Source organism: Euphorbia lathyris, chromosome 6 (assembly GCF_963576675.1).
Source record: "Euphorbia lathyris chromosome 6, ddEupLath1.1, whole genome shotgun sequence".
In the NCBI taxonomy this organism is placed as follows: Eukaryota; Viridiplantae; Streptophyta; class Magnoliopsida; order Malpighiales; family Euphorbiaceae; genus Euphorbia; species Euphorbia lathyris.
The window spans coordinates 30,577,568-30,598,579 of record NC_088915.1 but is presented as its reverse complement, the minus strand read 5'-3'; the positions used below and the strand labels follow the sequence as shown (position 1 = coordinate 30,598,579).

General features: G+C 35.6%; 2 protein-coding genes and 1 non-coding gene across 3 annotated transcripts; all 3 read right to left on the bottom strand.

The window, feature by feature from the left end:
- Positions 1 to 4,055: 4,055 nt before the first annotated feature.
- LOC136234545 (small nucleolar RNA R71) lies at positions 4,056 to 4,159 on the bottom strand. The gene has a single exon (XR_010691416.1). It is a non-coding gene; the product is annotated as a small nucleolar RNA R71 (small nucleolar RNA).
- Positions 4,160 to 13,281: 9,122 nt separating this feature from the next.
- Positions 13,282 to 16,149, bottom strand: LOC136233554 (pectin acetylesterase 7-like). Its single transcript, XM_066023260.1, has 12 exons — positions 16,019 to 16,149; positions 15,847 to 15,929; positions 15,424 to 15,553; positions 15,216 to 15,304; positions 15,046 to 15,132; positions 14,836 to 14,960; positions 14,673 to 14,733; positions 14,538 to 14,588; positions 14,364 to 14,441; positions 14,108 to 14,219; positions 13,583 to 13,731; positions 13,282 to 13,420 (listed from the first exon to the last, which is right to left on the bottom strand). Exons 1-12 carry the CDS (start codon positions 16,140 to 16,142, stop codon positions 13,298 to 13,300), a joined length of 1,212 nt encoding a protein of 403 aa, XP_065879332.1. The 5' UTR covers positions 16,143 to 16,149; the 3' UTR covers positions 13,282 to 13,297.
- A 2,444-nt stretch (positions 16,150 to 18,593) lies between these two features.
- LOC136232167 (flavonoid 3',5'-hydroxylase 2-like) lies at positions 18,594 to 20,367 on the bottom strand. Its single transcript, XM_066021206.1, has 2 exons — positions 19,483 to 20,367; positions 18,594 to 19,406 (listed from the first exon to the last, which is right to left on the bottom strand). The coding sequence occupies exons 1-2, from the start codon at positions 20,350 to 20,352 to the stop codon at positions 18,771 to 18,773; spliced, it is 1,506 nt and encodes a 501-aa protein (XP_065877278.1). The 5' UTR covers positions 20,353 to 20,367; the 3' UTR covers positions 18,594 to 18,770.
- Positions 20,368 to 21,012: the final 645 nt, after the last annotated feature.

Below are 21,012 nucleotides of genomic sequence, written 5' to 3'. Positions count from 1 at the left end.
GTTCATTTTCCCATTCGTGGGTGGCGACTCTTCCATACTCCGAGCTCCGGTCCTACCGAGCAGCTTTATTCCACGATTGGTTACTTTCGGTGCCAATCACCGCTTACGTCGCCATGAGGTGTCCACCCCCCAGTCCGCCCGGGAGATTAGGCCGTTCGGCACCTTGTCTAACATCAGCTTGCTCAGATTGACTTTGGTCAGCAGCGTCGTCGGCCATGAAGCATATATTTGCTGTCTCATTTGCATCAGCTTCTGATGAGGTTGACTCATCACTATCACTCCATGTGGCCACCATCGCCTTTTTGCTTCCCTTCTTTTCTTTCTTTAAGTTAGGGCAGCTTGACTTAATGTGCCCAGTTTGATGGCACTCAAAGCACGTGACAGGTTTGGAGCTGTCCTTCTTATATCTGTTGTCACTGGACTCAGCTTTGTACCTATCACCTCTTTTGTATGGCCTCTTGCTGTTCTTATCATTCTTTCTGAACAACTTCTTCACCTTCCTTGTGAACATGGCCATTTCCTCATCATCTGATGAGTCAGCTTCGGTTGAGTCAGCTTTCATGACAAGTGATTTCTGCTTCTTGTCTTCTAACTTCTCTTTAGCTTCAAAATTTTTCATAGAGATCTCATGAGTCAGCAGAGATCCGATCAGCTCATCATACTTGTATGTGGTCAGGTCCTGAGCTTCTTCCACAGCTGTCTTCTTAGCTTGCCAGCTCTTAGGGAGACTTCTCAGGATTTTCTTCACCTACTCCTCTTCTGTGAAGATCTTTCCTAGTCTCTTAAGCTCATTTATAATATTGGTGAACCTTGAGTTCATTTCTGAGATGTCTTCGCTTTTGTTCATCTCGAACAGCTCGTACAATCTCATATGTTGGTTCACTTTGGACTCCTTGACTTTGCTTGTGCCTTCATAGGTCACCTCGAGCTTTTTCCATATCTCCTGTGCTGATTCACAACCTGAAATTTTGTTGTACTCTGCAGCATCTAGCGCACAGTGAAGCATATTGATAGCCGAAGCATTATTTTGTAATTTTTTAAGGTCATCTTCTGACCACTCAGTTTCACTCTTGACAACCTTTTCGTTGTCAACAGTTTTGTACGGCACATATGGGCCTTGAACTATTGCAAGCCACACACTCATGTTTGTAGCTTGAATAAAGTTCTTCTTCCTGTTTTTCCAAAATGTATAATTTGATCCGAAAAACAAGGGAGGCTGACTAATTGATAATCCCTCAGGGAGTATTTGTGTTGTTTGATTTTCTGGAAGGAAACGAGTGCTGTTCTCAGCCATTTATCGGGATCAGCTCAAGATAGTTATATCTTTGAGTAGTGAGCTACTTAGCTCTGATACCATTTGTTGGTCCCGTGTGATTAGTTCCAAGGGGGGGGGGGGGTTAGGAACTAATATAACTTTTTCGTTTAATTATGCTAACTTAATATAATTCTTTAGTTAACTTAACTTAGTTCAGGTCAGCACGACCGAGAAGTGTAAGACAGCTTTAGTCAGATGCTGACTAGAACTGTTTTACTTGTGAGTTGGGAATTACCACTTGAGGCCAGCTTCCAACTCAGCACCAAGATTACTCAGTGTCAGCTTTTACAATTTATATCCTGAGCAAGTTAATCAAGCAACACATATATAGATATATTGAGAGAGAGTTAGAAATTACTCAGCACGACTTATCCTGGTTCGGCCTCTCCGCCTACGTCCAGTCCTCAGAGTCCCTCCGGGCTTTTTCAATCCAATATTAAGCTCTTTAAAGGTAGAGCACAAATCGTTTACAAGGAAGTTGAATATGCAAGAGTACCTTCCTCTATTCGTTTACTCAACTCCTACTAAGTGCTATAACCGAACACCTAGATTTCTCTATGCCTGAGTACTAAAACCGAGTACTCAGCACAACTCTCTCAATTTTACAATTGATACAGACTTGTTCTTTCTAGATGAAGAACACTTTAGATGATTACAAAATCGATCTAGCTTTTACACAGAAATGGAAGTTTGGTGTAAGATCTTTTTCTTGTTTGAATGTGCTTTGTATCTTTTCTCTTTTTCTCTTTTTGTATTTCTACAATCGGCAAAGGATCCAAGAATGAACTTGTCCTTTTATAGTTGAGGTCTGAAGCTGTAATGATTTGAATCTAGAATTATCCGTTGGATTCAAACGGCTTTTTCTTGCGACATGTTCTGGTCAGCTTCAGATTTGCAGGCCAATCCTGTCGTCTGAATTCCGCAGGTGTCAGGCTTGTCTTCTACCCGCAGGTGCGTCTTCTAGTGCCAGTTCATCTTTTAGCTAACGGACAGTTGACCCATGCATCTCGAAATTGACTCTGTGCATAATTCCAAGGTTTCTATTATTGGTGCAGACAGTTGTCGGATCTTGTCTTTTAGCAAACAGATCATTCGTGCTGTCCTGACGAACACTCAGCTTGACTGTATTGACGTTGCTTTTGTTCTATGTTTCTGAGTCGTATCCTTACTCAGCTTCCGTGGTCAGCTTCGTCTGCAAGCATTAGCTTAGAGGAAGACTTCCTTTCTTTGATACTGAGTTTCGTTCCACTCAGCTTCTTTGGTCAGCTTCATCTTTGAGTATTTGTTCTGAAGATGACTTTTCTTCTATTATGCTGAGTTGCACTCCACTCAGCTTGTGTTGTGTTCTCATGCTGACTTCGTCTTGTATTACTTTTTGATTCTGTTTTGATTTATATTTATACTCAACATTGAACAAACATATTAGTACAATTAAATCAAAGCACTTAAATTTAATTGCCCCTTAATCATGGATTAACTTAAATAATTTTGTCAAATCAAAATCATGTGGAAAGGTGTTTCAACAATTATATGGTACAGAATGTTGGGCAGTAAAACACTGTCACATTCATAAGATGTCGATGGCGGAGATGCGTATGTTGAGATAGATGTGTGGTCATACGAGAAAGGATCGGGTGAGTAATGAAATAATTAGGACAAAAGTAGGGGTTACATCTATTGAGAATAAAATGAGGGAAAACCGACTAAGGTGGTTTGGCCATGTAAGACGAAGAGCACTTGATGCGCCGGTTAGGAGGACTGAAGAGTGACAAAGGGATGTAGGGGTGAGAAGTAGGGGAAGACCTAAACAAACTTGGAAGAGGATGATGGAGAGTGATATGAGTTTATTGGGGATTGAGGAAAATATGGTAGTGGATAGGACAGAGTGGAAGGAGAGAATTTGTGTCACTGACACGACTTGATTTCACGATTTTATATGATGGTTCATGTTAGCCGACCCCGAATCATTTCGGGACTAAAGCTTTGTTGTTGTTCTCTGTGGGATCAATATCTTTTATCACTACAAGCGAAATCGTGTACTTGCGGAATTCGCCCAACAAGTTTTTGGCGCCGATGCCGGGGAACAGTGTTGATTTTAAAAATTATTTTTTCTGTAGTATTTAAATTCTGAATCTTGGTTTATATATACTTATATTATATATTATATATACTTACACAATTTTTCAATTTTTGTTTTGAAGGTAGTTTCTGTTCGTGCGCGTAATTTCTGTTCATGCGCAGTACTAGAAGTTTAGGCATTCAACCGGAATCACTAGATCCTGAAGTTGAGAAGACACTAAAGAAAAAGAAGAAAATTAAGAAGAAAAAGAAGAAAGAGACACAAAATCAAGAGCCACAAGTAGTAGAAATGGCTGGAGAATGCCATAGACTTATGGATTATGCTACACCAGGAGTTACCAATAGTGTAGTCAGACCCCAAATAAATGCAAATCAATTTGAGATAAAACCAGCATTATTAAATATGCTACATAACAGTGTTACTTTCTATGGATTACCTAACGAAAATCCAAACGCCCATTTGACTAACTTTCTTAAAATTTGTGACACCTTTAAGATAACAGACGTTTCTGCCGAGGTAGTCAAACTTCCCCTTTTTCCTTTCATGTTGAAGAACATGGCTAAGGTTTGGTTGAATTCCATACCGGCCGGAACAATTCAAACTTGGAACCAATTAGCCAAGCATTTTTATCCAAATATTTTCCCCTAGCCAAAACAGCTAAGATCAAAAGAGATTACATCATTTACATAAAATGAAAATGAAACCTTGTATGAAGCATGGGAATGCTTCAAAGAACTTCAATGTTTATGCCCACACCATCATTTACCCGATGAACTTTTAATGCAAACCATTTACAATGGTATTAATCCTACCACAAGGGGTTCACTTGATGCTATGTCGGGGGGTTTATTTATGAAGAAGACATGTGCTGAAGCAAAAGAACTTTTTAGAGGAAATGGCTATAAAAAGCAGCATGTGGCCCGCAGAGCCTGCACAAACACTGGTTACTCCAAAACCATCATCCTTAACTTCATCATCTGCTAAAGGTATAATTAGTCTTGACCCTATATCGATGCTACAAGCACAATTTTTTGCACTTTAGCATAAAATAGATAAGCTTGTAACACCATGTGATGTTAATGGAAACCCCATCCAAAATAAAATTGATTATAGTGGTGCGGATGAGATTGAACAAGTAAATTTTGTCCAATAACAGAATCAAATCAATAACCCGTATTCGAACACCTATTTTCCAGGATGGAGAAATAATTCGAATTTTAATTGGAAAGAGAATAATAATACTAATGCCAATCAAGATAGAACTAATAATTATCAAAATCAATCAAGAGATTCTATTGACACAATTCCAAAATTGATAAATTTATTGATGCTATTGGTGGTAAAATGAATAATGATGATGAAAATTTTAAACGTATTGAAACTAAGTTTGATCAATTTTTTAAGAACCACTCATCTAGCATCCATAATTTGGAAGTACAAATTGGAAAAATTACCAAGTCAATTCCATCCCGCAAGGAGGGTAGCCTTCCTAGCCATACAGAGAAAAATCCTAAAGAGCAAGTTAAGACTATAACTCTTAGGTCGGAAAAACATTATTTAGATCCGGAAATTCTCGGAGATGTTACTAACATTTTGCAGGAAAAAGATTTGATGACAAAGTCCAAATAAGTGAATAAAAATTCAAAGATTTCACCCAAGGAAGCAAATGCAAGTGCATTTCAATCAAAACCTCATTTTCCTCAAAAAGTCCGAAACAAGGACTATGATAAGCAACTTTTGACCTTTCTACATCAACTTAAAAATTTGCATATTAACTTAACGTTTATGGATGCAATAACTCAAATTCCTAACTATGGTAAGTTTTTGAAAGATTTGATATCTAAAAAAATAAGTTGGGAAGATATTTAATCTATAGCTTTAATTGAAGATTGTAGTTCAATTGTGTCTAGTCATATGCCCACCAAGTTTAAAAAACTCAGGATGTTTCACCATTCCTTGTAAATTGGGAGATATTGAATTCCCAAGTTGTCTTTGTGACTTAGGTGCAATCATTAACTTAATGCCATTGTCAATATTCAAAAAGTTAGGTCTAGAAGAAGTTATTAAATGCACTAGTATGGTTTTGCAATTAGCGGACCAAACCACTAAAAATCCATATGGTATAATTGAAGATGTTTTAGTGAAAGTTGATAAATTTAATTTTCCTACAGATTTTGTGATACTTGACTTTGCATATGATGTTAATTGTCTATTAATTTTTGGTAGACCGTTTATAAATACGGGACGTGCATTAGTTGATGTACCCAAAGGAAAGGTAATTTTGAGAATTGGTGAGGATGAAATTGAGTTTAATATGAATAGAGCTATGAAATATCCTATGGAAGAGTTTGTTTGTATGAAACTTGATTTGGTTGATGAATGTATTAACGATATTGTTGAAGAGGAAAATGTTATAGAACCTATAGTTGAAGAAGAAATGCAAGATAAGGCTCCAGAGCCTTTAATTCGTGATGATAGACCAATACCACCCTCAGTTTTAAAACCACCAAAATTAGAGTTAAAAGAATTGCCTCCATTTGAGATACACATTTCTAGGTGAAGGTGATACTCTACCTATTATTATCTCTAACAAATTAACCAAGGAACAAGAGATGAGTTTAAAAGAAATTGTTAGATATAGGATATGAAGTATAGGTCTGCAAATTTCAGACCTTAAGCGAATTAATCCTAGCATTGTAATGCATAGGATACACTTAGAAGAATGAAAACCTCCTAAAGCGGATAGGCAAAGACGCTTAAATCCCAAGATGAAAGAAGTAGTTAATGAGATTACAAAACTTTTGGATAACGGGATTATCTATCCAATTTCGGATAATGAATGGGTTAGTCCGATCCATTGTGTACCTAAGAAAGGAGGTATGACCATAGTTAGAAATGATGAAGGAGAGTTAATACCTACACGAAGCACCACCAGTTGGAGGGGTTGTATAGACTATAGGAACCTAAATACGACAACTGGGAAAGATCATTTTCCTATACCTTTCATTGATCAAATGATTGAAAGGATAGCCGGACATGCATTTTATTGTTTCCTAGATGGGTATTCCGGATTTTTCCAAATCTATATTTACCCAGATGACCAAGATAAAACCACCTTCACATGTCCCTATGGAACTTTTGCTTATAGAAGAATGCCCTTTGGTCTATGTAATGCACCTACAACTTTTCAATGTTGTATGACTGCTATTTTGAATGATTTTATTGAAGATATCATGGAATTATTTGTGGATGAATTTTCTGTATATGATAATTCTTTTGATGCATGTTTACAAAACTTAGATAAAGTATTGTCTAGATGTGAAGAGACTAACCTAGTGCTTAATCGGGAAAAATGTCATTTCATGGTAGATGAATGAATAGTTTTAGGAGATAAAATTTCTGAAAAAGGATTGGAAGTGGATAGAGCTAAGACCTCATTGATTGAAAATTTACCTCCACCAACCACAGTCTAGGGAGTAAGGTCATTTTTAGGACACATAGGTTTTTTATAGAAGGTTTATAAAGAACTTTTCTGGGGTAAATTTCATTAATGATGTATAACATTTGCCTCATTTCACACTTTGGTGTACAACCTTCAATTTGTCTCACTAATATATACGACCTTATAGGTGACCTCCCACTTTGGTGTACAGACGGTAAAAATGACCGGTCAACGCCCGGTCAACGCGCCACCTCATCATTTTCAATCAAATAATTAGTAAAGTGGGACCCACATATTAAAATAAATAAATAAATTTCATCCTTTCCCTCTTTTACCCTTATTCCACTCTATTTTTCTCTTCTTTTCTCTATTTCCTTTTCACTCTTCAACTTTATTTCTCTCTCTAACCTCTCTCTCTCTTTAAATTTCTTTCTCTCTCTACCTCACCTCTCTCTCTCTCTAACATGATCTGAAAGTGAAATTGATTTTAAAAGATTGGACTCTAATTAAGTTTTGGTGTTAGGATGGATCAACCCCACGTATATTTGTGTGCTCACTCATATCACCCAACCCCACTCCACCATTGTACTATACTAGCTCACTCAATTGTGCAACTCTACTAAACCAACTCACTCAATTGTACGACTCCATATTTGAGAAATTTGATTGCGATAAGAGCGGCACCATTGATGCTAATGAGTTTAATGGGGGAAATTAAGAACATTTTGATGGCCATTACCAATGGATTGGGCTCCTGTCCAATTCAGATGATTATTGAGGATAATGGCCACAGTTTTCTTAAGCAAGCTGCAAATCTCGAAGCTTCTAAGCTTCATCAGTCTCAGTATTAACATCTAAGGTAAAGAACTTGTTGTGGTGAGCTTTGACGGACTGCCTCCCAACATTAGTCGCTCTGAATTAGCATATGTTCCTATGGTTGATGTGTTTCCGCTTTATTTAACTGTGTCAGAAGACACTTATCACGATGGTTAGTTACGGTGTAGCTTGGGAAATATATCATTTTTCTTCAATTTGGGATGTGAGTGCTTAGTTCTCAAACTTTAAGGATTTTTAGGCATCTATACTGTGTTCTACCTCTCGAAAAAAATGGAATTTGTAGCTTTACTCTACTGGATTTTTTGGTTGAATAGGAATGACAAAATTTGGAACAACAAAACCGCCATAACTCATATTATCTTTAGTAACACCGCTTTTATATCTGAATGGAAGCAAGCTTCGCTCGCAATTTGATGCCACTCTATTTTCTTTTTCCCGATCAGTAGGTTTTGGTTGTGTTATGAAGGATAGTTTATGGGCTTTTATTGCTGTAATTAACGATGAGCTGATGTACACGGAGGATTCTACATTGGCGGAAGCGTTGTCTCTCCAAGAAGCTTTAAATTGGATTGAAGTGAAGAATTGGAACGATGTTCTTATTGAGTCGGATTCCTTGATATCAGTTCAAGCAATGAGAGAAATGAGAGATAGAGAGAGGTGAGGTAGAGAGAGAAAGAAATTTAAAGAGAGAGAGAGGGGTTAGAGAGAGAAATAAAGTTGAAAAGTGAGAAGGAAACAGATAAAAGAAGAGGAAGATATGGAAAGTAAGGGTAAAAGAGGGAAATAATAAAATTTATTTTTTTTAATTTAATTATTTGAATTAAAATGATGAGGTGGCGCGTTGACCGGACGTTGACCGGTCATTTTTACCGGATGTACACTAAAGTGGGAGGTCACCTATAAGGTCGTATATATTAGTGAGACAAATTGAAGGTTGTACACCAAAGTGAGAAATGAGGCAAAGGTTGTACACCATTGATGAAATTTAGCCAACTTTTCTGTAATTGCCAAGCCACTTACTGATTTACTTATGAAAGATGCTCATTTTGACTTTAACAAGGATTGTTTGCAAGCCTTTAATACATTGAAAATTGCTTTAGTTAGCACCTATAATTGCTAAGCCCGATTGGGATTTACCTTTTGAAATAACGTGTGATGCAATTGATTTAGGCGTAGGATGTGTATTAGGTCAAAGGAAAGATAAGAAACTTCATGTCATATATTATGCAAGTCATACTTTATTCGGTGCTCAATTAAATTATACAATAACCGAAAAGGAAATGCTAGCTGTAGTTTTGCATGTGATAAGTTTAGACCATATTTGTTAGGGTCTAAAGTCATAATTTACACCGATCATGCTGCTTTGAGGTATTTGTTTGCTAAGAAAGATGCAAAACCGCGTCTTATTAGGTGGGTCCTATTGTTGCAAGAGTTTGATATAGAAATTAAAGATAAAAATGGAGTTGAAAATCTTGTTGCCGATCATCTTTCTAGACTTGAAGAGGAAAATGGTCCTATTGGTGAGACTATAGGCATACGAGATGATTTCCCTGATGAACATGTCATGCAAGTAAAAAGTCTAATAGCACCATGGTATGCAGATGTAGCCAATTACCTTGCTGCCAATATAGTTCCTGATGGTTTGAATTTCCATCAAAAGAAGAAATTCTTTTCAGATGTTAAAAGGTACTTTTGGGAAAATCCGTTCTTGTTCAAAATATGTGGTGATGGCATGCTTAGGAGATGCATTAGTGAGTCGGAATGTTATTCTATTATGTTTGAATGTCATGCAAGCTCTTATGGAGGTCATAACGGTGCAAGTAAAATAGTTGCAAAGGTTTTAGAATGTGGATTCTTTTGGCCTACTTTGTTTAAAGATGTTCGTTTCTTTGTTAATCGTTGTGATAAGTGTCAAAGAGTAGGTAATTTAGGCAGAAGAGATGAAATGCCCCTGAATAGCATATTGGAGGTTGAAATCTTCGATGTGTGGGGAATTGACTTTATGGGTCCTTTTCCTCCTTCTTTTGGCCAAAACTATATTTTAGTAGTCGTAGACTATGTCTCTAAGTGGGTTGAAGCTATTGCAACCCCAACTAATGATGCTAAGGTAGTTGTTAAGTTTTTGAAAGATATTTTTTGTCGATTTGGTGTTCCTAGAGCAATGATAAGCGATGGAGGTACTCATTTTATTAGCAAGAAATTTGAATCGCTTATGAAGAAATACGGAATACATCATCGTGTTTTTACCCCATACCATCCTCAAACGAATGGTCAAGTAGAAATCTCAAATAAAGAACTCAAGTGGATATTAGAGAAAACAGTTTCATCTTCTAAGAGAGATTGGTCTCAAAAGCTTGACGATGCGCTATGGGCATACCGTACCGCATTTAAAACACCTATAGGAATGACACCATATAGATTAGTCTATGGTAAAACTTGTCATTTACCGGTAGAATTAGAGCATAAGGCATTTTGGGCCATTAAAACCCTCAATTATGATTTACAAAGTGCTGGTAGAAAGCGTTTGTTAGATTTAAATGAATGGGATGAGTTGTGTTTCTTGTCCTATGAAAATGCTTTGTACAAAGAGAAAGTGAAAAAATGGCATGATGCTAGAATTAAGGTTAAAACTTTCAAGATTGGGGATAAAGTTTTACTTTTCAATTCCCGATTGAGGTTGTTTCCAGGTAAGTTAAAGTCTAGATGGGCAGGACCATATTTAGTTGTTAATACATTTGATCACAGAACTCTAGAATTGGAAAATCCTAAGGGTGAACGATTCAAGGCTAACGATCATCGTTGTAAGATTTATTTTGATGGAAATCCGGTCCAGGTAATTGATTTTATCCAACATTTAGTTTCTCCTTGAGAATTCTTAAGGATTAACACATTTTTAAGTTTTTAGTTTTTCATTTCTAGTGTAGTTTACACATTAGTCTTTAGTTTACAAATTAATAGTTAGATTAGAAATAATTTTTGATAATCAAAAGATATAAAAAAATAAATTAAGTATCTTAATTATTAATAATAAATTAGTAAAGTGCCTTTAGAGATTTTAAAAATCTCATTTGAGATAAAAGTTGTAATTGAAATTACATCAACCTTAAGTTTCTGTTTCTATAGAGATTTTAAAAATCTCATCAGTGATTTTTGTATATGGTTAGATGAGTTTCTGTTTCTATAGAGATTAAAAATCTCATTAGTGATTTTTGTTTAGAGTTAGATGAGTTTCTGGAGCCTTAGAGATTTTGAAAATCTCAACAGGGATTAGGGAACGAATCGCGCAGCACACCTTGCCAAGGGGCATGCGGTGCCGCGATCGAGATTCCTAAATCTCGACCGCAACATGCGTGTTTCTTAAGATGGAACCAGTTTTTCTTTCTCTTTCTCCATGCATTCAATTCAAATTTTTGATTAATTTAAGGTTTTACTATTCACCACCCCTAATTACTTATTACCGCCTCCTCTTTTACCTTTCCGCCATTCTCATTATTTTGCATCCAAAACTCAAAATCCTCTCTCTCCCTTTCTCTCCCGAGCAAAAAATTCGATTTTTACGAAAATAGAACCGAGCATTCCCGAAGTAGATGATTTCGAACATGAGGTAATATTACGATCCTACATTAAAAAAAAATTCGAAATCTGAAATTTCAATTTTCATGATTTTTGCCTGAACGGGTGGCGCATGCTGCCCATTCCATAGGCCGAACGCATGAACCACGCGTTCGGCCAATGGAACGGACAGCGTGCGCCACCCGTTCCACCAATAGAACGGGCAGCGCGCGCCGCCCGTTCCACCTATGGAATGGGCAACGTTCGCAGCCCGTTCCACCTGTGGGACGGGCAGCACAAGCTGTCCGTCCCTGCCTGTGGTGGAACTGGGTGCCCTGCCTGTTTCCCTTAAAATAGGGCCGAAACACCACCCAAATTTAAGTTTTTGTATTTTTTCAGACTATATTAACAATTGTTATGCATTTTTGGTATATTCAGGAACCGCTAAAAGATTGGAATCCCGATGCCATTGATTACAGTTCCCGTTTCATAATGGATACCGTTTTCCTTCGTGTCAAGATGCTGTTGATTGAGCAAAACAGATAGCTATTCAGAATGGGTTTGAGATAATAATATCTTCGCAGAAACATGGAGAAAAGCAGAAGCTGTTGAGATGTTGATGGGGTGAACGCTATAGAGGTGTTTTGAGAACTTCTGAAGAGACTTTAATAAGAAAAAGTAAAACTAAAGCGTGTAGATGTAAATTTCAGATTAAAGCCTATCAACATGTAGACCTTTCTGGTTGGGGGATACAGATTAAGTTTGTGGCAACTGGTATGCACAATCATACATTACGTGTGTATCCAGAGAGAAGTCGACAGATGAGCGGACTCAGTACCAGATCTAAAATAATTATGCATGATATGAGTTTCGCTCAAGCAAAGCCATGTGCTATTTTAGCAGCAGTTAAAGAAAAGCATCTAGCAGACAACCCAACAATTAAACACGTCTATAATTAGAGGGATAAGATGAGGAAGGATGGGTTCGAAGGTAGAGACATGGCTAGTCAATTCTACCATATTGCTGTCGAGAACATGTATGTTCATTATACCCAGGCTGATCCTGATTCTGGCGTGATAACGTATATGTTTATGGCACATCCAGAATCAGTAGATATATTCAGGACCTACTACTGGTATATCAACATTGATTCAACATAAAAAACTAACAAGTACAAAATGCCATTTGTTGAAATTGTTGGGATGACGCCATGCAATAACAACTTTAAGATCGTGCATACCATAATTAAAGATGAGACTGAAGGAAGCTATCGTTGGATCCTGCAGCGGCTGAAGATTTTGATGGGGTTTGATCTTAACCCGACTGTTACTTTGAAAAGGTTTTTAGAAAAAAATGAACACAAAATCTCTAAGCTACCTAAATGATCAAGAAATAATCAATTTGACCCTCAAAGTCATAAAGACAAACAAGGTACTAATATATCCATCTCACTTTCCATCAAAGTCATTCAAACATCTAAGGAAATTGCAAGTTGGCATTTCTGAAAATAAATTTAAGACCAAAGATTCTAAGTTCGATCCCCGGCCGAGTCGCCACTGTGAGCCAAAATGATGAGATGAAGTTTTTTGTAAGGAAAATGATCCATTGGTAGATCAAAACGCATGCATGTAAAACACGGGCATTGGACTTGATTTGTTAGGTGTTTTTAGAAAACCATCACCCTCGTTTAAATGCTTAAAAATGGACTCTTCAAGTTAGATTTTTGTACAAAACACGTGTTAAGTTTATAGAGTCACCACCTGATTTAATCGGGAAAAAGAATCAGTTAAACCTAGGTGACCGACACATTTAAAAATTCTAGAAAGTATTTGCATGAAATGAGTTAAAGCACATTTGCATGGAATCTTCACTATCAAGGAATTGGATCTAGCTAATTGTTCTTTTGTTACACAAATTTTGTTTTCTTTCATAAAAAGAAGAATGGATTAAATCTTTAAGTGTAAGCGGAAAACAATAACTTCTATTATTTAATTTCCTTTTGTAGCTTCTTTCTAGCTACAAACTACAACAAATAGTAAATAACAACAATTAAACCCAACGTTCAGTCTAATTAGGCGGAAGTAGATTTATTAAGAGATGGACAAGTAGGATTGGATGGGTAAGGCGGATCAATTTCTCTAAACGGTGTAGGTGCTCTATCAAAAAACCAATCTCCCACTGCCTTCCATACTTCCTGCAAAATATATATATATCTTTTTTCAATATTATCATATACTTGTCATTTCAAAGTAATTCAAATGAATAAATGATCCTTTTAATCTTTAAATTTGGATTCATAATTAATTTTATTTACCATAGTAATAATAGTAAGAACAAGAAGAAATGATTTAATTACCGTATTTTTCAATTTTAAAGCCTTAGGGCCAATCCAATTCTCTGCATCGCTAGTTTGGCAATGCGCATGATATGAGTTAATGAAGTATCCATTTTTGGGATTCTTCCCAGCTCCTGTTTCTACTGCTTTTACGAATTCGTCTCTGAATGCTGATTTCATCAACCCATTTTTTTACATATATAAATAGCAATTCGAAAATAAAAATATAAGACACCACTACAAGAAAATAGTTGATCGTCAGCGAAAACCACGACGGGATATTTTTTGCTGCTAATCACTGACAGTACAGTAGCAGAGCAATTTCCGTTACTGATCATTGGCAGACATATTGGCCGAAAATATCCGTTGGATATTTTCGCCAGTCAAAATTGGATCGAAAACAGTTGGTTGGATATTTTCTCCGACCAAATTATTACCAATGCCAGTAATCCATCTGTTGTTTTGGACGGGTTACTACACATCACCTACGACTATTTATGTCGTGATTCACATTTTCTTGTAGTGAATATGGTTTAATGTGCTGACCTTGAACAATTTTTAATTGGTCAGGTGAGCATTTGGCTATGTCAAGTCTGCAATCATTCCACTCCTTTGTCTTTGCCACTTGCAAAGTGTTTGGTGCCAAAATATGACCTATCTGAAATTGAATTAATATATTATATTATGATGAAATATATTGTCACAACAACAAAAACAAAGCCTTTATCCCGAAATGATTCGAGGTCTGCTAACATGAACCATCATATAAATTAATGAAATTAAAATTGCTAATTAATCTAACCTGCCATGAATCATAAGGTGAGTTAATGAGGAAAAGTGGTGTTTCCATAGTCTCAGCCACAAATTGTGGGAAAAAACACTGTAAATTTCAAAAGACAAACAAAAATATTATTATATATGAAAATCGAAGAGAGAGTTTATCTAATTACTTAATTAACATCTCAACCAAACTTACAAGTTCGGGCTTTGCTTGTTTGCAAGATTTAGGCAGAGTCTTTACTGATCCCTGTAAAAAATAATTTGATCAAATTAATTCAAATGTAATTATTGATAAGAAAAAAACAAATGAAGTTAGAGTAATTAAAATTACATGTAAAGCGACGACTTTGCCATAGACGTCATCAATTGTATGGTTTTTGGTTAAATCGGACCTAAAATTAATAAGACAACAATATAGAATAGAAGGGTTAATTTGAATAAATTGTCTCAAAATAAGATGAAAATAAACAAAAACTTTATTTAAAAAAAAGTACCCTCGAATAAAATAACCAGCATCAGAAATACATTTGACAATAGCTTCTTTTGGTAGGAGAGCTCTGAATTGATCGCAATGTAAGATTGCTGCCAATCCACCCGCTGAACAACCACTAAGAATTGCCTGTGTTTTTTCACTTTTTTATTATTAGTACGAGATATATTATTTTTCCATAAATGAAACAATTATTTATGGAATGTAGAGTTACTTTTGATGCATTTTTCATGCCTCTATCCATTAGCTCAGCCATAATAGCATCCCAAATTCGTTGTCCTCTAAAGAAAAGTTGAGCCGTCTGTGCCATAATATTTCAAATAAATAAATATATATATAAAAATAAATAAAATAGAAAAAGTAGAATTATAATAATTATATTACTTGATTGACTTTTAAAGGTTCTTCAACATCACCAGTAAAAGAAGCCCCATCACAGTACCTAACTTTAACCCTGTTCCAGTTATAAAAATCTGCACATATATATATATATATATATATATATATATATATATATATATATAATTAAGGTAAATGAAATGTAATTAAAAAAGAAGAAGTTATTAAAATAATAATAGAGTATGTAAAATACCAGGATTTAGTGATTGAACGCCACCTAAGAAACCGCCATAACCTGTAGTCTTATTCATGAAAACTGATGAACCTCTTTCTGTACCCAATCTTGATGCACATGACTCTACTGTTTCACACCATCCTCCTCCCTAAACATTTATTAATTAAAACCTATATTTATACTATTTCAATATTAATTATAATAAAATAAACTGAAACTTGTAGTGAAGCGAGAGTTTAGGATTTAGGGTTTAAGATTTAGGGTATCTATGATTCTAGAGGTCATGAATTCGAATCACATTAATGGGGTAGGTTAAGGGTTTTCCTTTGTTTTTAATGTAATTTTCTTTATTTAATGTAAATGCATTGCCCACAATTTTAAAAAATAAATAAACTGAATATGATATAATAATTGGAGTAGTATATTTTGAGAAGAAATAACCTCAACGATAATTAACCAATTATTAATGCCTTGACCAGAACCGTTTTGGAAGAAATAAGCTGGTGGGCTTCCATCTAAACAAACTGCAAATTAAGAATATTAATTTCCCAATTATATAGGTATAATTAAAATGGAATTTAATTTAGGAATAAATGAATGAATAAATAAATACCAGCTCCTTTTTCCTTAGCCTTTTCAACTATAACAATAGGAACAGGTTGAGCATTAGAAGAAATCACTACTACACAAAGTAGAAGAAAACACAATGATCTTGATCTTGATCTTGAACAACTCATTTTTATATATTTGATTTTAATTATTCAAACTAAATCAATATTTGCCTTTTCAAAATTAAACAATATGTATATATATATACATTAGTTTTCTCATAAAAATAGAAAGACTTGCCAAATTTATATGCTGAAGATACGCTCAACATTTACTTTTCTTTTTTTAAGGACTGGAAATTATATTTTCATATTAATAAATCTTGTTTTTGTGTTTCTTACAAATAATGGAATTATAATCGAATTCGTTTTAAGCTCGCCATATGTTTTCTAAAAAAAACATATTAATTGTTAATTAGTAAGTCTTTGATCTTGATGAATTAAAGTAGAGGTTAAGTAACTACGAGGTTGTGGTGGAGTGGTAAAGGCTCTTCCTCATTTAACCAAAGATATAGGGTTTGATTCTCATCTTTGGGAATGGAAAGAATTGCTGCCGGCCAGCAGTCCTACTCATAGAGGTGTAAACCATCTGCGAAAGGGATTAGTCATTGCTATCGGCGGTGGGATACCCTTACGACCCAAAAAAAAGAGAGTAGATATTAAGTTTTGCAAATTTAATGACAAGCTTATAAATGCATCATTTTACGACAAAAAAAAAAAAAAGAGTAGAGATTAAGTTTTGCAAATTTAATGACAAGCTTATAAATGCATCACTTAAGTAGAAGCTTGATGTTCTGTTAGACTTATATTTGTTGGCTAATAAATTTATAGAGTAAAACAGCTGAGAGTTTTGAGAAATATTTGGGAATAAAATTTCTTAGACAAATTTTTGGTTTATAAATTCTCTTGTAAATTGTTGGTTGCTCTAGGTTGCTACAGTAATATTTCTCACGTATCCCGAATATAGGCACAAATTAGCTGAACAACATAATTCTCTTGTATTGCATATTTTATTTATATTCAGTTATTCGATTAATTCACATGCGTAGATAATCATTTCTTAACAAGTGGTATTGGAGCGTCGGTTTTTCTTTGGTGAATTGTCAGACATGGTTTCTCCACAAAATTTGATATTGAAAAGTTTGATAGATCAACGAACTTCAATGCGCGGTATATTCGTCCAAAACAGAGAGATGTGATGTTTGAAGGAATTGGGAAAAAGTCTACTTCTATAATAGAGGAGTAGTGGAAGCAACTAGATTCATCTTCTAACAAGTGGTAGCAGAGTATCAAGTTTTCTTTGGTGAATTAATTTTTTTAAACCATGGTTTTATCTGCAAAATCCGATATTGAAAAGTTTGATAAATCGATGAACTTTGATCTAAGAAAACTGAAGATGCCCTATACTCATCCAAAACGAAAGGGGTGTGATGTTTGAAGGAATGGTGGAAAAGTCTAGTTCTATAATGGAGGAGTAATGGAAGCAACTAGATAAAAAGGCACTATCAACGTTGTTTATATGTCTCTCGAAAAAGGTTTTGAGGGAGGTTGCCAAGGAGATCAACTCAGCTGGGGTTCGGGTGAAATTAGAGCCATTATACATGAAAAAATCATTGACGAAACGACTTTCCCTCCAAAACTATCAATGCTAAATAACCCTTCATGCTTCATCATGTTCGAATCACTCTCAAGTCCTATGCTCTTAACTTGATTACATCCTCTCAAGAGACCCGCGCAAAAATAAATCAATGTTGTTCAACACCTGAAATTCAACAGCTTCTGCCTCTAGTGACCCGCACTCTATCTGTAATGACATGTATAACCTCAGACTACTGCTTATTAAGATGGTCTAGAGTTTTGTGCATGACTTAGGTGTTTGTGTAGCTTTCATCTTGGCATATGTAACTTTTCTAATATTCTTACATGTAATTTTTATAGCTGATGTGACATTTTCATACCAAATATGCGTTTCATTATAATATATTCTATAATTTTTATAACTCATCTATTGTTGACATGGCATGCTCACATAACAAATTTTATACTCAATCTTTATATATATATGAAGTGTAAAGTTTTTTTACCAAGTGTCAAATATACAGTTGTAATAGTCCATGTTAATATATGATAAAATGACATCACTGTTTGAGTTTGTTGAATAATATGATTGTCGTTATCTCTCACATTTATTGGGAGGGAAACTAGGTAGCGGATGCTCTTACTTACTAGCTATGATAGAATTATTTCCCAATCCCAACATGATTATTAGATTCACATCATGCTTTTTGTTCTAGCTTCTTTAGCAATAACTTTAGCGATCGTAATTTATACCGGTTTGCTTATCTTTTTTTTTCCTTTTCTTTGTAATTTTTATTATTTTCTCTTTTAATAATATTTCAGGTTCAAGTTTTTGGATAGTCGTCTAGGAGTGTCAACCTAATTAGGATGTCGAACTTCAACTTTTCCCATCCCCACTTTTAATTAAAGAAAATGTTTATAGTTCATGTTAGGGTAGAGTCTAATACAATCTCTAGATGTTAAAAGAAAAATGAAAAATTAGAGGTGCCAATGTAATAAATATGTCAAGTTGTTATATATTGATTTCAACCATAATACATGTGTATATATATAAAGTTCACTTTCATAAAAATAGTAATACATAATTGGATAGCAATGAAACATAGTTTGGTCCCATAACCAAACAATATTAATGTTTCTATTTATAACAAGGACATGCCATCAACATCAAAATCAAGATCAAGAAGATGCGTATGCAGTTGGTAGGAGCCTAGGGATAACCATAGCAGAAAGGGGCACTTTCTTTTGCAAGGCAAGCCCAAAAGTTTCATCCATGTTAAGTTTATCAACTCCATTTGGCAATTTCCAATCAAAAGAGTGCACAAGAGTGCCTAAAATGTACTCCACTATCAAAATCCCCATCCTAGTTCCAGCACAAATTCTCCTTCCTGCCCCAAATGGAATCAACTCAAAATCATTTCCTTTTGCCTCTATTTTCCTATACTTTTCTGTCATAAATCTTTCTGGTTTAAACTCTAATGGATTTTCCCACACGTTAGGATCTCTTCCTATTGCCCAGATGTTCACACTCAGTCTTGTATTCTTTGGAATATAGTAACCATTCACTTCACATGCTTCTTTTGAAACCCTAGGCAGGTTTAAGGGTGTTGATGGATGTTTTCTTAGGGTTTCTTTGCATATTGCTCGCAAGTATTCAAGTTTTGGTATGTCTGATTCTTCCAGCCGGCGATCCCTGCCTATCACTCTATCCATCTCATCATGAGCACGTTTTAGAATGCTAGGGTTCACCAACATCTCACTTAATGCCCATTCTATCACGCTTGATGACGTATCTGTGCCTGCAGTGAACATATTCTTGTAACAACAAGAAGAAAAATGTCAACATACATATATATAATCAATTAAAAGTACATTCTGATAATGTTCATACCAAGAGAAGAGCTTTAATGTTGGTAACGGTAAGTTTTTCAGCGTCAGAATTGAGTGTATTAGCCATAAGAACATCAAGCAAGTCTGGTTTCTCCTTACGCTGATAACTAGTGGACATATGTTGCTCTATCATTTTAGTCAGCAAAACATCAAACTTCTTATGCAACTTCTTCATCCCTTTCTCTATCCCTTGCAAATCCATCCAAGCAATGGATGGAATAAAATCTCCAATATTGAAATACCCGGCAGTTGTCATAAGCTCCACCACCATGTCTTTAAACTCATTAGACTCAGCCCCTTTCGTAACAAATACCCGACGACTAAGTATGACTTGACCAATCATATTAGCCATCGCATAAGTCAACATCTCCGGCACCACAACAGCCTCACTCTTATCACTAGCATCGCACATAGCTCGTAACATGTGACCAACCTCGCTGGCACGAACATTAGCCCAATCCTCGAGGGCTTTAGCGCCGAGCATATGAAGATTACTTAGTTTACGCAACAGTTTCCATCTCGGCCCGTAGTCAGCAAAGACCATATCTTGAGCATTGTAGGCTAAATGAGTAGAGCCAGCATGTGGAGGGCGATTAGAGAAATTAAGATCAAGGGTTTTGAGGAAAGCTCTAGCAGCATCAGGAGTTGATGCTACAACCATATTACAAGTACCCATTTTTAAGTAGATAATAGGACCATACTTTTTGGCCAAATGGGATAATGTGACATGGGGCATTGTCCCTAAAAGAGGAATAGCACCTATGAGAGGCCATCCTTTGGGCCCTGGAGGAAGAAGAGGTTTTTTAATAAGAGAATGAATGAATAGACGAGCAATGAGAAAGATAAAGGCTGAAATAGCCAGCAGCTGCATATTAAATGCATCTATCATCACCATGTTTGTATTGATTCTACTATAACTCAACTCTATATTTATACTCGTTATTTTGCTGATTGGCAAGTTAGGGTTAGGGCACGTGATATTTATTTGGGACCGCATGCCAACTGCTCTGAAAGTTTGGTAATACTATTTTCCTGATTGTCAGCACATGCCAACTACTCTGAAAGTTTGGTAATACGTAACACTCTCTGAAAAAGGGAACTTTATATTATTGTTACTGGTTGTACTGATATAAATACCGTTTTTGAGGAATTTAACTATGTATCATTGGTAAACAATTTTTTATTAATAATTCAGAAGTTACAGAATAGGCTAGGGGACAGTCCAATAGAATAGTCTAGTTAATTATCTATTCTATTGAATGCTAATAGGAAAAGAAAATAACTTTGAGGCAGCCAAAGCACAAGGCTACAACTCCAGCAAAAACATCTCTAATCAAAGTTCAACCACCATGCCAAATGTGTCCGAGCGAAGGAAGTATGTCCAAAAGTGAAACAACCCTTACAAAAAACGGATTTCAAAGTAGAACGAAATCTGCATACTCTTACAGAGCAGATAATATGAAACTCAAAAACAGTACAAATCCGAAGCCTTATTTTCTCCAGAGTTACAGTTTCAGTACGGGGAGCTGGG

Bases quoted from the DNA above. Each gene is read 5' to 3' on its own strand.
- LOC136233554 (XM_066023260.1), bottom strand. From the start codon at position 16,142: ATGAGTTGTTCAAGATCAAGATCAAGATCATTGTGTTTTCTTCTACTT. The intron at 15,133-15,215 runs GTAATATAATTA...ATTATGGCACAG, and splicing joins AACCTTTAAAAGTCAATCAA to ACGGCTCAACTTTTCTTTAG. The intron at 14,442-14,537 runs GTAAGTTTGGTT...TGAAATTTACAG, and splicing joins AACAAGCAAAGCCCGAACTT to TGTTTTTTCCCACAATTTGT.
- LOC136232167 (XM_066021206.1), bottom strand. From the start codon at position 20,352: ATGCAGCTGCTGGCTATTTCAGCCTTTATCTTTCTCATTGCTCGTCTA. The intron at 19,407-19,482 runs GTATGAACATTA...TGTTGTTACAAG, and splicing joins ACATTAAAGCTCTTCTCTTG to AATATGTTCACTGCAGGCAC.